The 17,010-nt window shown below is 36.4% G+C and overlaps 1 protein-coding gene across 6 annotated transcripts in view; it reads right to left on the bottom strand.

Annotated features, from left to right (window-relative positions):
- LOC150079291 (intermembrane lipid transfer protein VPS13D-like) overlaps positions 1–17,010 on the bottom strand; it is a 1,618,665-nt gene that overhangs the window by 1,207,054 nt on the left and 394,601 nt on the right. For all 6 annotated transcript variants that reach the window (XM_090383928.1, XM_090383929.1, XM_090383926.1 and 3 more), the window contains 2 exons: positions 16,072–16,237; positions 4,420–4,589 (listed from right to left, as the gene is read on the bottom strand). In XM_090383928.1, coding sequence (XP_090240054.1) covers positions 4,420–4,589; positions 16,072–16,237 — 336 coding nt within the window. The remainder of the gene's footprint in view (positions 1–4,419; positions 4,590–16,071; positions 16,238–17,010) is intronic.

Genomic DNA, 17,010 nt, shown 5'->3' on the forward strand with positions numbered 1-17,010 from the left:
CACACAAAGACATCCCCCATGGCAATATCATGTCCCGTACCCAATTGCTCCACAAACATCATGCAAGCAGTGCATTTTAAAAGGCTGTGATTCAGAGGGCAACTTCCCCCCCTCAGTTCTCCCCTGAGCCACAGCACTCCCATTAGCTTGAGCCTTTTGCTTTGCTGCTCTGGTCTGGTCTGAGTCATGATTTCGATTTAAATTCAATAAAATTTCAATTTCAGTACAAAATTATAACCCTAAACTTTTATCCCAACACAGTTAGGACGCTATATATATTTTTCATTCTTGAGTATTATCTACGAGTTCCATTTATATAACTTCCGTATCAAGTTATGTATTAATTAATTATATTACGTTTGTAATCTAAGTCGTTATATGTATTTATTAAAAGTACAATTTAATTGACAATGAAGTTTAACAAGATTAATAGATTTTACTGATTAATTGACAATATTATATTATATACTATACTAAGCTTATGCTATCTAGTTCGGGATATAACATTGTGTCGTATAACAATGGTGGCAAGTTACGAACGGTAAATCTATGGACACTTAAGTATTAATTAACTTTCAAATCTCGTTGTCTCAATTCAGAATAAACTAATGATTCTGACTAAGTCTATAAGCTACTTATAGAAAATAATTTGATGTAAAAATTGGTCAATAAAGCGGCTAAATATGGCTAAAAAAACTTCTCGTTCAGCGGAGCTGCAACTTGTAACACATATTTACAAAGGTTGCAGTGAACAGCACACACACAACAGATCCCTATGATGTAGGCCTGAAACACAGACTGCGAGAGTTGGATCCCAGTAATATTAATCTGGATGACTAGCTGCATAACTGCAAGGTCCTGTTCACCATGTAGAGGTGCTCACAACCAGAACCAGATCAAGAGGGTGCCAGGGAAGGCTGAACTTCCCACAAGTCTAATGCTAAAATATAACAAAGCTTTGATTCACTGCTTAGGTTAAAATGGACTGTTTGTATTTTTTTCTAATCATTAATCATCTACTTCTGAAATTTTTACCAACTGGCATTCTTTAAACTTTACCATAGATTAGTTATCAAATGTTTTATTTCTGTTTATAAACATTTTCAGCCTTAAGAGCCTGCAAACCTGAGAACATATGGCTGCACCAATTTTGTATTCCATCACTTCAGTTTCAAATAGAATAAATCATCTAGAGACTTCTAATATATCATTAATGAATTCTAATTGCATTTGAAAATGAGCAGTATTGAAACTCAAGGACAGGAAATGCCCAGGTCCTGACCTGGAGCCAGAGATTGTCAGAAGCATAGCAGACTACAAGCCATACTTACTGCTGAATATTTTCAACCACTGTCTGGCAAAAGGAACCTTTTCATTTGATTGGAAGACAATTAATCTTCGACTTCTCAAGAATAAACTACCGCAACAGCCAACATCATACAGACCAATCACCCTCCTAAGTGTTTTCAGCAAACTCTTTGAGAGAGCCATCTTCTTCAGAATTCACAGGTATTATACAAACACAAACCTACAGGCTGACAACCAGTATGGATTCCGTCAGGGACACTTGACAGTGGACGCACTAAATAACCTGATAACATCTGCTCAATCCACACCTGAAAAATACTTCCTTGTAATTGCAGTCAACTTCGCCGGGGTGTTCGACTCATTTTGGTGGCTGTGCATCCTTGGCAGGCTCAGGCGAGGACAGATTCCTCAAAATCTCTACTCCTACATTAAAAGCAATCTATGTCAGATCCACAGGGGCTGCCCACAGGGCTCGGTCCTAGGACAAACTTTCTGGAACATGGCCTGGATGAGTTCCTAAATCTTGGGCATGTTAATTCCCAAGCCTATGCAGACGATGTGATCCTTTCCGTGACTGCCAACTCAAGAGCCCAACTTGAAATTTCTGCTAACTGAGCACTCTGGCTCCGCCAGGAGTGGGCTATGCAGCACAACCTGACAATCTCGGCTGAGAAAACCTCCAGCATCCTCCTGAAAGGGAACCTAAGCTCAACCAGACCACCGCAGATTAAGATCAATGCCACAACCATCAAGCACTGCACCCAACTTAAGTATGTTGGTGTGGCGCCTCCGTAGCCAGGTGGGAAGGAGCAGCAGTGCATAGCACACGCTTCTTGATTAGACCGGGGTTTGAGCCTGTCACCACCAAATATGGAGGATGCAGAAAGGTCAGGGAATGACCACCGCATATCCTGGAGCAATATGACCTTAGTTGCTAATGCTCCAAAAAACAAACATCTGACTTCTGACGTTGGTGTAATCCTGGACTCAAAACTGTCCTTCCTCCCACACCTACAGTATATCCGAAAGAAGATAAGAAATTACACACCATTGGTGGCAAGGGTCACACACAGGGACTGGGATCTAAATTGACATACCCTAGCCCTGTTTTACAAAGCAGTCTTTATTCCAGCCATCTCATATGCTGCAGGAGTCTGGTATCACTGAGCAACTATTGCACAAATCAGAAGAAATTAGCCACCATTCAAAGAGCAATACTACTTACCATCACCAGAGCCAGCTGCACGGTGAGTACTCCTGCTCTACAAGTCCTCTCCCTCTAGACCTTGAAATAATTAGATGCAGCATGTTGTATCATCTGTCCAAAAGAATCTCCACTACCACCATTGGATTCACCACCAACTCAGGTACCAAAAGGTGCCAGGTGCCTTCTCGCACACTTGCAGCAGGGATGACAGGACAGGTGGACAACATCCACTAAGGGAGCAATTACAAAGAAATTCATCCCTGAAGTAACGTTCAGGGATGAATTTCTGTGGCACTGACAAATCTTGGCACCATATAACGTATGACTATCCTGACTATGAAGACTTCAGATCTATTCTGATCACAAAGATTATTAATTTGCCAAAGGACCAAGAACATATACTAATTCATACCCATGACAATTATAAATACTTCACCACTTTTGCACAGGATGTCTTCAACAGACAAAGAACATTAAGGAGCCTAAACCACCAAAGCTGGTTGGTTATTGGAAGTTTAATGGCGTATCAGCATCCAAGGCTATCATGCGCAACCTAAACCACCAAGACCAATAACTTGAGACAGATTCTGGGCACTCCCCTCTCCAGTAGCATCAACTGCCAACGTCATCAAAGCTTAATTGAACTGAAATTCACTTCCTTCATCCAAGTTTCATCGGGCTGATATCTGCAACTGAATCTGCAGGCAAGATCAACCGGTACCTGATCCCACTCAAGACTCCAAACCCAGACACTGACGACACCAGCAGCTTTTCTGCCACAAGCCACATTGGCAATCAAACCTAGCACTCTAGCCCGGTTTTCTTTTACTCTCCTCCCTGGCTGAGAGGAGGAGGAGATTGGTTCTTGTCTTCCCCTCTGCCACCCCCTTTTTCCACCTGGTGAGGCATGGGCTGGCCTAACTTAATTTCTGGGGTCACCTTCTTTATCATCCCCATACCACTATCTTTCCCCCCCAGCCTTCAGTCTCCCCCTACTCTGTTTAACTTGCAGTGTACCCACACAACTTATCAATTAATAACGTCAAAATTTAAACCATGGTTAAATAAACCTCTCTTGGCATTTTATATTCTAGCGTTAACCACCTTTTTTATTTATTTATTTATTTTTTTTCACATAGGCCCTTGCCACTGAAATCTTTGGAAACTAGGTGACAGGGCCTGCCAGAGTACAAAAAATCTACTGGGTACCTGACCTGCCTCCCCGGGGCCAAGTGCGGTAACAGTGGGTCCCAACAGGGGTACAACGGCTAAATGGTCAGAAGAACAACGGTACACATCCATCCAGTCCCCACACACTTTTTAAATCTCTGGCCTTCACAGAGTTCTGGGCCACACAAACAGAGTACACAGTGCAGAGACGGGGAAACCCCTACGCCGTCAGACAACTAACACACTTTGCACTTGAAAATATACAAATACAACTACTATGAGCTTCTTTTAAATTTTATAATCAGTGAAATATTTCAAAATATCTATATTTTGTAATTTTTATTACTGTACCCGATAATTTTAGTCTTGAAACCTGCATATATATTTCATATTAGGTCAGTATTTTGTTTGTTTAATAAGAAAGGTTTTGTTGTTACATTGACAGTAATACTGATTATACTTTTCTAGTATTTATGATTAAATAAATAATGTAAAAGGAGAAAATAAAAATGACATTCATAAAGTCTTCTCAGTGCCAAACCTCCAGTAGGTATCCAGAAGCCATCCATTAAATTTGTATCTAGCTATAACCCTGATTTCATGTTATGCAATTCTTAGAACAGAACAAGAAGCAGGCTGGTAAAATTCACTTTCATATATAATGCACAGCAAAAACAAGGTAACAAATTGTATGATAATACTGATGAAAGAAACACAATCAGTCTTGTATTTACCTTTTTTCCAATAATCAGCCTGATGTAAACTTAATGGAGAAGTAAATGTTGAAGGTTGAGTCAATCCTGAATCAGAAACAAACACAGGTAACACTGTTGGTTCTGGGCTTGCTGGTGATGTAGGAGAACCTGGATCACTGCCTCTGAGGCTACCACTCATACTGTCCATGCTGAAATGAATGAAAAGAATTATTTTAATACAATATGCAGCATGATATTAAATTAGAATTACTATACATCATAAATCATTCAAGTTAGCATTAGCAAGATTATACTGGATCATCAAAAAAAAAAACGCATATAGACTGTGTATCTCCCTCCACATGAATTGTCTAGTTCTTCCTCGAATTTATTTTAAAAATTCTAGGAAGAACTACAGTTGCAACAACAGATAGTTTTTTCCAACAATAAATTACCCATTGGCTAAAGGCAAAGTTCTGCACATTTATCCTGCAACCATCGTTACTCAATTTGAATTTATTCCCCCCCCCCTGTTTGTGTAGTTTGAGCAAAAATAATGCAATCATCATTTACTTTACTCAATCCAAAGTGTTAAACTCCTCAAATCGCTTCTGCTCACAGTTCCCCAAACCTCTAGATGCTGCATCATGTAAATTGTAGAGGCTGGGAAACTGAAAAATAAAGCCGTCTTAAAATGCCCCAAACATGTATGCAGCACTGAAGATGTGGCAATTTGCAGCATCTGGAGGCTGGGAAACTGTGAACATTCCAACAGATCAAAGTGCAAAAGTCTGTGAGCATTCCAACAGATCAACGTGTAAATGTCTGTGAGCATTCCAACAGATAAACATACTAATGAAATGAGGCTTGAGGACCTGTATACAATACTCAAGATGTGGCCTTATCATTATCAAGATATCACAATGTGGCCTTAACCTTATAGAGTGGAATAAATATGTCCTTATTCTTACTGGCAAAATTTCTGAATATCAACCCCCACAAGCTACTCTTGCAGTCCATCAATAATGTTCAGAGAACATTGCAAAAGGACTACATACTTGCTGCATAATTAATCCAAGGTCATATTTATTTTCCACAAACCTGAGTATTTATTCTACCCACATGCAGCATCACACATTTTTCAAGGTTAAACTTGAATTCTCAGGACCCATCTGCCTAATCTTTCTAGATCTTCTTGCAGTAGCAAAACTTGACTGTACAAAAAAAATTATACTATATATATATATATATATATATATTATATATATATGAAATGTAATACATAATCATGAGTTTAAACATATAGTATCAGTTGATAGTTAAAAATAAAAATATAAATAAATTTATATAGGTAGGAATTGATAGGTCTGATAAAGGTTTGATAAAGCTGCAGAGACTGAAGTGAAAAATGTACAAACTGCCAAAAACTAAAAAGGTAAGGATAGCAGAAATAGGAAGTATTGTAGGTTTGTAAAAAGAGAGAAAGAATGCAAATATCCTATATGTTATGATGGATTATGAAAATTATAGGCTGAATTGTAAAGCCAATTGGAGATGAGGGAACTGTCATGTAAAATGACTAATACAAAATGATTAAACAAATAAAATAAAAGGTGAGATAGCTATCATCAGAAATGAACAGGAAAATTTAGCTTTAAGTCAAAAAAAGAGGGATGGCAAAAAATGCAGAAATCTGATATTAGCTAAAGTAAATATTGATACATAGTCAGGTAATTCATTCTAATACAGTATGGACAAGGTAGTCAAAATGCAGTGAAATTTATTTAGGTAAAAATAAGGATCAAGTTAGAAAAAATAAGGTTAATATAAATGTTTAATATAAATATGTACAATTTAGGGTAAGATTTAATTTTATATAGATAGGAATACAATGATTCAATAAATAAATTTAGAACAAGCACATGGTATAGGGTGAGGTATTAAATTGAGGATGGGGAAGGGAAAAAAAAGGAGTATTTTAACTAAATAAAGATGAATTTTCTAATTTCATTTTCGTTGTTCTTTTGACCATTCAGTTTTCTTCTACTACTATGGACAAGTATAGAAACGCAGTTCCTGATACATGGTCAGGTGTAGTCCCCTGATGAAATACAAGATGAAGCATATTTGCCTTAACTATATTCAATCATTTTCTAAATGTTTCCCCCCCATATCTGATGACAGTTATACCACTTTCATTTTTTTCATTTTTTTTTCATTTTATTTGCATTTATTTTTTTATTTTATCAGTATTGTATTAGAATTTTGATGTACTAATTTTACTTTACATTTCTCCCACTATCTACTGGATTGGTAATTCAGCCCATAATTTTCTTAATTCATAACCTTTAGGATATTAACAATCTTTCTTACTATACTTCTTTTTTTACTTTCCTCATTCTTCCAGTTACCGAAACTTTGTGTAACTTTCACATCCGTTTATGCATACTTTATTCAATATATTAATACAAACTTATATACAGGGTGTCTCAAAAATATTGGTACAAATTTAGGGAAGGTAGGTAACATTTAAAGGAATGTGAATCGCATAGGAACCCATAACCGGAAACGTCACAGGAAAGTAGTAGCAGAGGCACAAGAAACAGAAATGACACAAGACAGTAATTAGTGGCAAACATTTATTTGACATAATATTAACAAGGGAGCACGAGTTGGATGCATTTCATGATGTTACAACAGATGCTCAAAGGTTCCACCATGAGACGCAATGCATGTGTCTCAAGGTGGAACCTTCGACCATGAGACGCGATGCATGCGTCTCAAGGTGGAACCTTCGACCATGAGACGCAATGCATGCGTGACACTGACGCAGCATGGATTGGCAGACACAGTCGAACACACTTGGAGTTTCTTTGACAGTAGAAGCAGCGCAGACGAGTCTCGCCACAAGATCCATTTCCGTCTCCACAGGCGATTCATACACAATAGATTTGAGGCCCCCCTCACATAAAGAAATCAAGGCTCGATAAATCAGGTGAGCGTGGGGGCCAGGCAATGGGTCCACCATGGCCAATCCATCGACGCCCAAAATGCTTGTACAAATGGTCACGAACACACCTTCCATAATGGACAGGCACCCCGTAATGTTGAAACCAAATGTTGCATCTCACATTTGCTGGAACATCGTCAAGTAACCCTGGTAGAACTTGTTCGAGAAAGAGCCAATATTTGGCAGAGTTCATGCGGGATGGTAACTGGCATGGGCCGACTAAGCAGTCACCGACCATACCTGCCCACACATTTATTGCGAAGCGATGTTGTGCTGCATGGGAGCGAACGCCGTGTGGGTTGTCGTGAGCCCACACATGAGCATTGTGCTGTTGAATAAGCCTTTGCGAGTGAAATAAGCCTCATCCGTGACCAAAACATAGGCTGGAAAATTCAAGTCTTGAACACTTTCTTGGAGAAACCACTGCGCAAAAGCCACATGTGCAGGGAGCAGTAACTGAACCCTTTGGAGATGAAAGGGATGTAAGGAATTGTCGTGCCAGACACGCTGTACACTGCAATGAGACACTCCTAAGGCAGAGGCAATGGCACGTGTGCTGGTAGTAGGATTATTCTGGATGGCATTCAACACACTTTCTTCCATGACGGGAGTTCGCGTCGAATGTGGTCTGCCCGCACTACTCCTGTTACCTCTAAATCAACCATAATAGCGCAAATTTTGATGCACACGCGCAAACAAAAGGTGGTCTGGTAGATGTCTGTCTGGGAAGCGTTCTCCATAAATTCGTTGAGCAGCTCGTCCATTGCCCTCTGCTAATCCATACACTAGGTGCGTGTCTGCCAGCTCACAGTTCGTATATTGATGAATGCTCTCCATGCGGCGACTACTGCTTGAATGAGTAAACCAGAAATTTTCCCTCTTGCGAACTGATGAACAGCGCCATGTACCAACTAACGGTGACGTTTCCGGGTATGGGTTCCTATGCGATTCACATTCCTTCAGATGTTACCTACCTCCCCTAAATGTTTGCACCAATATTTTTAAGACACCCTGTATATATAAATATAACAGTTAAGAAGCAAAATAAGCAGAAAAAGGAAAATAACAAAAGTTATATTATGTCTAATGCTCCAAAACGTTCAGTGCAGCAATATATATATATATATATATATATATATATATATACAGTGAAACTTCCCTTTAACCAGAGCCGGCCCGAGGGGGAGTGCGAACGCACAAGGTCCCGCGTTTTTGAAGGGCCCCGCGCCACTGACTGATTTTGCAAAATAAAAATGGTTTCATTTTTTTTTTTTTTGTTTTAATACTGTCACAAAATCTAGCGACATCGCCATAAAATAATATACATAAGAAATAAAATGTCAATAATCATGTTAACATTATCTGAAAGCCCACCAAGAATTCTCCAAAGAACACAGAAAAATATATTTTCTTTCAAATATATTTAAAATATCTCTCCTTACAAATAAAAATAATAATTATATAATAATTTATTGGAGTTCCATTTGAAATTATTGAATAAATATTCCCTCCAAATACGAATATATGACAGCTGATCATACATCGTACGTTTTTATCGCGATTCGCGAGGTGTGAAAATAAATAACATATTCGTATCTATTTCGCAACATTTCGGAGTAGAGACAGAGGTGCACGAAGAAAGTGTATATATAATCAATGATCCTGGTACTTGGCCTGAAATTATAACTGATAAATTCAGAATGGATATCATACAAAATGGCGTGACACAAGTAAAAAACTACGATTTTTCGAAAGATAAAAATCACAGAAGTTTTTCTGAAAATTATTATTTAAGAAAATTAACGAATGGGGAATGTCAAGAACGAAGGTGGTTAATCTACTCAAAGTACAAAGATGCCACATTGTGTTATGCGTGTAAGTTATTCTCTTCAAATACCACTTCTCTGTGTTTAACTGGACTTAACGATTGGGTACATTTAAGTTCGCGATTACAAAGTCACGAAAGATCAGAATATCATTTACAAGCTACGTACAAATTGTTACATCTTGAAAAGAATTTGAAACTTGGAAACATTATTGACAAAGAACATGAAAAAATAATTAAAAACGAAACACAGCGTTTAAAATGTGTTTGTGAATGAATAGTGGCTGCAATTTTATATTTATCAGAGCATAATTTGGCGTTCAGGGCCAGTAGCGATGCTTTATATAAACCGCACAACGGTAATTTCTTAGGTCTCAGAATTACTTGCAAGATTTGACCCAGTCATGAAACAACATTTGGATTGGTGCTTAGAATCAGCATCGCGTTCCTATTTATCTCATAGAATAAAAGATGAACTGATTTCTGCTTTGGCTAAAAAAGTTAGAAAGGAAATAATAAATACAGTTATGAAAGCTAAGTATTTCACAATTTTATTAGATTGCACTTCAGACGTAAGCCATCAAGAACAATTATCTGTTATTTTAAGATACGTTCATGTAGATAACTCTGAAAGTGATGTGCGTATACAAGAACGATTTATTTGTTTTGAAACAGTAAAAGGGTTATCAGCCAAAACTGAAAGCATATTAGAAAAGGAGGAATTAGATTTAGGGAACTGTCGAGGACAGGGGTACGATAAGGGAGCTCATATGAGAGGTTTATATAAATGCGTGCAAGCACTTATCCTGCAAAAGAATTCCAAAGCACAGTATATGCCCTGCGGAAGTCATAATTTGAATTTAGTTCTTGGAGACATTTCAAAATCATCTTCTCTTGCAAATTCATTTTTTGGGACTCTAGAAAGCATATATAGTATTTTTGCAAGTTCTGCGATGTGCTGGGATATACTAAAAGAGCATTTCAAACATCTTACTCCAAAACCACTGTCAGAAATGAGGTGGGAATTTCGCCTCAAAAGTGTGAAATCTGTGAGATACCAAGTACCACAATTTTCTCTAGCTTTGAAATACCTTTATGAACATACCAGTGACACGAAAACGAAATCCAATCAATCGAAAATAAACTTACTTCATTTGAATTTTTATTAAGCTTGGTCATTTGGTATGACATACTGAATGAAGTAAATATTGTGAGCGAGATATTTCAAAATTCAAATATAGATATCGGTACCGCAAATTCACATTTAAAAGCCCTTTTAAATTTTTTTGAACAGTATCGTGAATCGGGATTCAAATCTTCTTTAATAACTGCAAAGGAAATAGCTGAAGAATTACAAGTGACATCTGAATTTAAGAATCAAAGAACTGGACAAAAAACAAAGCAATTTTGTTATGAAGGAACCGATCAGCCTATTTCATCAGGCAAAGAATATTTCAGAATTCAATATTTTCTAGTCGTAATCGATAGTGCGATTATTTCTTTTAAGAAAAGATTCGAAATTTATCACGAACATGAGACATCATATGGTTTTTTATATAATTCGGATAATATTCAAAAACTGACTGAAAACGATCTTCTTAAATGCGACCTTGCAAGACGATATTGATTGCACTGATTTATTTAATGAAATCAAAATTTGCCGACGAGTTTTGCCTTCCAGGATCACAATATTACAATATTTACCCGAACTGTATCCAAATTTTGTTACTGTTCCGAAAATTATATTAACCTTACCAATTACCGTAGCATCTGCAGAAAGATCTTTCTCAAGATTGAAAATAATAAAAAATTACTTGAGATCTAGCATTAGTCAAGAACGATTTACCTCCTTAGCCAAAAAACTAAATTATGATGATATTATCAACGAAATAATAAAATGAAACAAAAATCACATATTGTGACCTTATTCGATTAAGTCGCATACCAAATTGTAATTTATAAATATATGAAGCAATTATTTTTCTTATTTGATTTATTAAAGATTTTTTTTGTGACTGAAATGTTAATTTTATTAAAATAATTTAATTATTTATCATTTTCATGTAATCCTTAACTAAACCAATTTGTGCAATGTAATAAATATCGAAATGCAATAAATTATTTTGTTGTACGAAATTTGTATCAAGGCCCCGCAAGTAAACTTTGCACGGGCCCCGCTTTTGTTCGGGCCGGCCCTGCCTTTAACGGACGGCCATGGGGAACGAAAATTTGTCTGTTAGAGAGAAGTGTCCGCTAACAAGAAGTCTGAGGGGGGTAAAAAAAAGAAAGAAAGGAAAATCGTTAAACGTTTAATGTAAAATTACATTAAAATATATACAGATTTTGAACAATATTTTTGTAAATAATATACAATTACATACACAAAAGATAAAGAAAAATCGTTAAACGTTTAATGTAAAATTAAATTAAATTATATACAGATTCTGCACAATATTTTTGTAAATAATATACATACAATTGTGCTATGCATATTATGACTTCATCTTAAGAAAAATACATACAGTAATCACTTATTTTCTTCTGCACCTTCTTCCGGCTGATAATTTTGTTTACAACATTTGTTTGGAGTGAAAAAACCATCGAAAGTCCTTCAGTATCTTCTTCAGCAGCAAAAAACATTTTTAAACGATTCATTTGTATGAGCGCGCTACTTCTATTTTCATCGGTGGTTGGTTGTTAATATGTTCTTCGACAGAATGACCGCCTTCCATTTCTTCATCCTCATGAGGAACTTCTTGAACAATATCAATGATAATGTCGTTGATATCTAGAGCACCATCTTCTGTAGTGAGGTTCGAGTCTATATCTTTAGCCAGGGTCACTTGTAGCTGAAGCATCGTACATTATCAATAGATGTGGAAGTTCTTGTTCTTCTTGGTGCTCCACATTGCTGTTCACAACTTCAATTTTTGCGTTTGAGAAGCCAGACTTTACAAAACAGTTCACGACAGTTTGTTTTCTAATTGCGTTTACTGAAGAGAAAATCCATTGAATCGCATCTAGGATGCTGATTTTCTTTGCAAGGTCACTCGCACACATTACATCTTTCATGTTTGCAATGAGATGTCTTAAAACACATTTTCTGTAGTGAAGTTTAAAATTTTTTATTATCCCTTGATCCAAGCGCTGACACTCTGCAGATGTGTTTGGTGGCAGACAAACGATTTGAATGTTGGACAATTCAATGTGCGGGTGAGATGCAGCATTATCCATGAAAAGAATAATATTTCTGTTTTGACGAATCATGTTTTGGTTAAAGTGACTTATCCATTCGCTCATGATATCTCGTGTCATCCACGCTTTTTTATTAGACTTCCAGTCAACATTCAAAAGATTCAACTTTATGCCCTTGAAGCAACGAGGGTTTTGTGGTTTTCCTATAACAAGAGGTTGTTCAAAGTCTCCCAGCATATTTGTACACAATAGTACAGTCAAGCGTTCCTTAGAAATTTTTCCGCCCTGGAACTTTTCGTTTTTTAGACTCATTGTTTTTTCAGGAAGAGCTTTAAAAAACGACCCTGTTTCGTCACAGTTGTAAATATCCTTAGCTTCAAAATCACAACATAAATCTTCCAATTTAATGGTCCACTCTGTTACAACCCCAGTACCAACAGATCCACCTTCACCAAAAGGGGAGTTAAATGCTAGGAGTTTAGTAAATAAATTTGATAAATTTGAGATATTGCTCAAAACATCAAAGGCAGATATTGTTGGGATATCAGAGACGTGTTGTCACACAGTTATAAGAAATGCAAAACTGAAATTTTGGGGAGTACAATGTGTACAGAAAGGATAGACATGATAGGAAGGGAGTAGGGGTTATGCTGTTAGTTAAGAAACACAAAATCCAAGGAAGTTAAGCCAGTCGACATTGCTGGACAGTGCAGTGTCGAGTCAGTTTGGTGTGACATAAGCACTGGGAGATCAAAATTGAGAGTAGGAGTGTTGTATAATCCTAATGACTCTGATGAGTATAATAAGAAACTGTACAGGGAAATAGAGTGGGCCAGTAAATCAGAGTCTTATAATGGGGGATTTTAATTTCCCAGATATTGACTGAAATTTGTGGGTTGGTCACTCACACACTAGCAAGGCTTTTGTGGATTTATTGGATGATTGTTTTCTACATCAGCACGTTCGGGAGGCAACTAGAGGGTGTAATACTCTTGATTTGATTATCAGTAGTGATTCTTCATGCATTAAGAACCTGCAGATAAAGGAACCACTAGGTGGCAGTGATCACAGTGTGCTGAAGTGGGATTTACTCAAAGAGGTAACTACCATCAGGGGTAAAGGGAAGGGTTATTGCTTTCTTAAAGGCAACTACGATGGTCTGAGACAGTATTTAAATTCTATAAAGTGGAACCAACTGATGATGTTACCAACAGCAAATTCAAAATGGGAAGCATTCAAAGAACTTACCTTGGAAGCTACTAGGATTTACATACCAACTAAGAAATGCCAGTATAGAAGATAAGGGTTAAAATTTAAATTATAAGCCTTATGTATATTTCATGGCTGACCCAAAAGAGGCAGAATGTTAAGTTTAAAATAAGAAGGATAACTTTCTGAGGTCAAGTTGGTATATGACCAAGGAGGGAGAGAAGGTCTGTACTGCAGTGGAGAGTCATAAAAAGTTTCAAATAAGTCTGATCTAAAGTATTTATAGTATATGGTAGTGACCCTGAGTGTAAGAAATCGGAAAAAAGTAAGTTAAGGAAATAATTAAAATTAAATTACACTTGCTACCCACATGTCAGAGGTTTGAAACTGTAAGTTAGAGAAATAGTTAAAATTTAATTTAATTTCATTTAAATAAAAATAAATTAAATTAAAATTATGAATGTATAAAGGGGGGGGGATACGTATTAAACACATGTAGTAGTACATCCCAGGATAGAAAGGAATGACAAGCTTGCAATTCATTCCTTATCCTTTCCTTTCTATCATCTTCAGTGGTGAAGCATTGCTTATTGGAGGTAGTGCAATATCAGGACAACTCATTGTGAGGGCATTCACAATATAAGATGTGAAAAACGACGCCATTTTACTTACTGTGCTGGTTGCTCCTAAGTGCACTGATATTATATTGTGGAAGCACCTTCACTACTCTAAATAAAATGTTCCAATAGGGAAGTATATACTGAAATTTTATTTAAAGTGTTCTCCACTGACCAAACCTAGGTTTTAACTATGTTTGGAGTCTCCTTGATGATCAAGTAGGTAATGTGAAGACCTTAGTAACCCAGTGAGGTATATGCAATACATAACATGGAAGAGGGAGCACAAAAATAAAATTTGGTAAATTAAGTGATTGGCAAATGCCAGTGCTAAAAAATATTATTAGTGTTGACCAAAGCCATTTTTTTTATGTAATGTTGAGGAAAACTAAGTTTGCAACAGTTTGCACTGATTTATTTAATTTTATTTTTGTGCATCCTCTTGAATCCCATATACTGTGAATATTTCTCATCAACAGGGTGCTAAGTCTATACACTACCTACCTGCCTATAACTGAGACTCCAACCAAAGTCAAAACTCAAGTCTGGGCAGTGACAAGTACTTCAAATAAAACAACAATATAATTCTCCACTGGAGCAGTGCATTTTATTTAGAATAATATAATACCAAGACAACTCATGGCAAATGTGCTTCTGCAATATCATATCAGCAAATTAAGCAGCAAACTTAGTTTGCTCGACACTACGTAAGAAAAACTGCTTTAGCCACCATTTGTTAAAAATACTTTATAATACTCATAGCACCAGCTTCTGGCAGTCAATTACTGAATATCTGTAGATAGATGAAACAAAAGATTTTATGTAAAAAATCAGGTTTTTTTTTTTTTTTTTTTTTTAATTTAATATGGAGATCCTAAACAAGGTGCTACTCAAATGTGGTTTGTGAATCAGTGTGCCATGTGGCAACAGGCTGAATAGAGTCATTGAATATTTATACACAGTTCTTTGGCAGTGTGTTTCACATAGTTTGTAATTGTTGTGATGGCTGATGTGAGAGAGCAATGTGCTTGCATCAACTTTTGTTTCCTTCTTAACGATACAGCAGCAGAAACCCATAAGTTGAAACAAGCTTTTGCTGACAATGCTTTAGGCCAGACGCAAACCTACTACAGGTTTAACAGTTTTAAAAATGGTCGAGTGTCGGCTGATGGCTATGATTGCTCTGGGCATCCATCATTGAGCACCACTCCAGAAAATGTCGCAAAAGTCAAAGCAAAGTTCTACTGTGACATCCTAAGGTAGTTAAGGGAAGCCATCAGAAGGAAACATCCAGAGAAGTGGTGCACAAAGAACTGGGTTCTTCATCATGACAATGCATCGGCCCCAACCCACCTTATTCGCCAGACATAGCCTCCTGCAACTTCTTCCTCTTCTCAAGAATGAAAATCAAGCTGAAGGGTCGAAGATTTGACAGCATAGAGGATATTTAAACCAAATCGCAGGCAGTGCTGAATGCTATGACAAAGGACTTTCAAGACACATTCAAATCGAGAAGCGCTGGGATCGGTGTTTTTGCTCTCGAAGGGGACTACTTCAAAAGTGATTGTGGCGAATAAGGCCCAGGGCAAGTCTAATTTATTTTATAAATACAATTCAGGAACTTCTGGGTAGCACCTCGTATATTTGGGTTTTTCTAGTGAGATTGTACTCATTGTTCCGTTTGAGATTAAGCCCAAAACATTTCCTTGGGAATATAGTTCTTATATTCTATGATGAATATAAGAGCTAGCTTTATGATGAATTTGAGAATCATAAGGGATATAAAATGTAGCTTATATACTGAAAATAATTCGAATTATTAATACACTATTTACCTCACATGCTTATGAGAAGCCACCAAAAGTTCAAAATCTGGTCCATATGTCTGAAGAGCATCCACAAGTAAGAGACTATGTACACACAATGTTACTGATGTATCATACAATCTTTTAGAAAATGTTGCTTTCACACCAGTGACTTGAAGTTCTGCAATACTACGCCCTATAAAAATTACAGCATACAATATAATACAATATAGAATAAATTAAAACAAGGATAAAATATTGAACCAAAAGTCTGTATCTTTAAATCTACCTATATTTACTAATTTACTATAAAGGACAAAAAATAGAAATTAAAATAATTTCTAATAATCTTGTTACTTGAATAAAAAAAAACACATGTACATATATTTATGCTCTATTTTTAAATTTAGCTGATATTTATACATGTCTTCTGATAACAAACAAAAAAAAAATTGTACAGCAATATTTTATGTGAAGAGCAGTGTTTTTCTTCTAATCACTGCTCTTCACATAAAATAAATTTAATTCATCAAAATTAAATAATAAAGTGAACTGCTCCTAGAAATTTACAAACTTGGAATTATTTTCAAAGAAATTTATAAAAGAAAAAGTAAGGAAATGCAATTTTGGAAAACAACTGACTGTACATTACAATCTAGGTTTTGAGTCTTTCATCTATTGTCATGGATGCCCTATGGATTTGTGCATATAATCAGTGCAAGGTCAAAGAAAGAAATGAGTGTCCCTTGTGCTGAGCACAAGCTAGCCACACCATAGTTTTTTTTTTTTTTTTAATTAGGTTATACAGTATATGTCAGTATTAGTATTAAAATAGCAAGATACATGAAACACGTGTAGCAATCGCCAAGAAAAAAAAAAAAATTGTCACTAGTTTTGTTTCATTTACTTCTATCAAATATTTATCTAATCCCTCTTTTTAAAATGCACAGACTTTGCAACTCTTCAAGG

Source organism: Mastigoproctus giganteus, chromosome 10 (genome assembly GCF_048544385.1).
Source record: "Mastigoproctus giganteus isolate SK-2022 chromosome 10, ASM4854438v1, whole genome shotgun sequence".
In the NCBI taxonomy this organism is placed as follows: Eukaryota; Metazoa; Arthropoda; class Arachnida; order Uropygi; family Thelyphonidae; genus Mastigoproctus; species Mastigoproctus giganteus.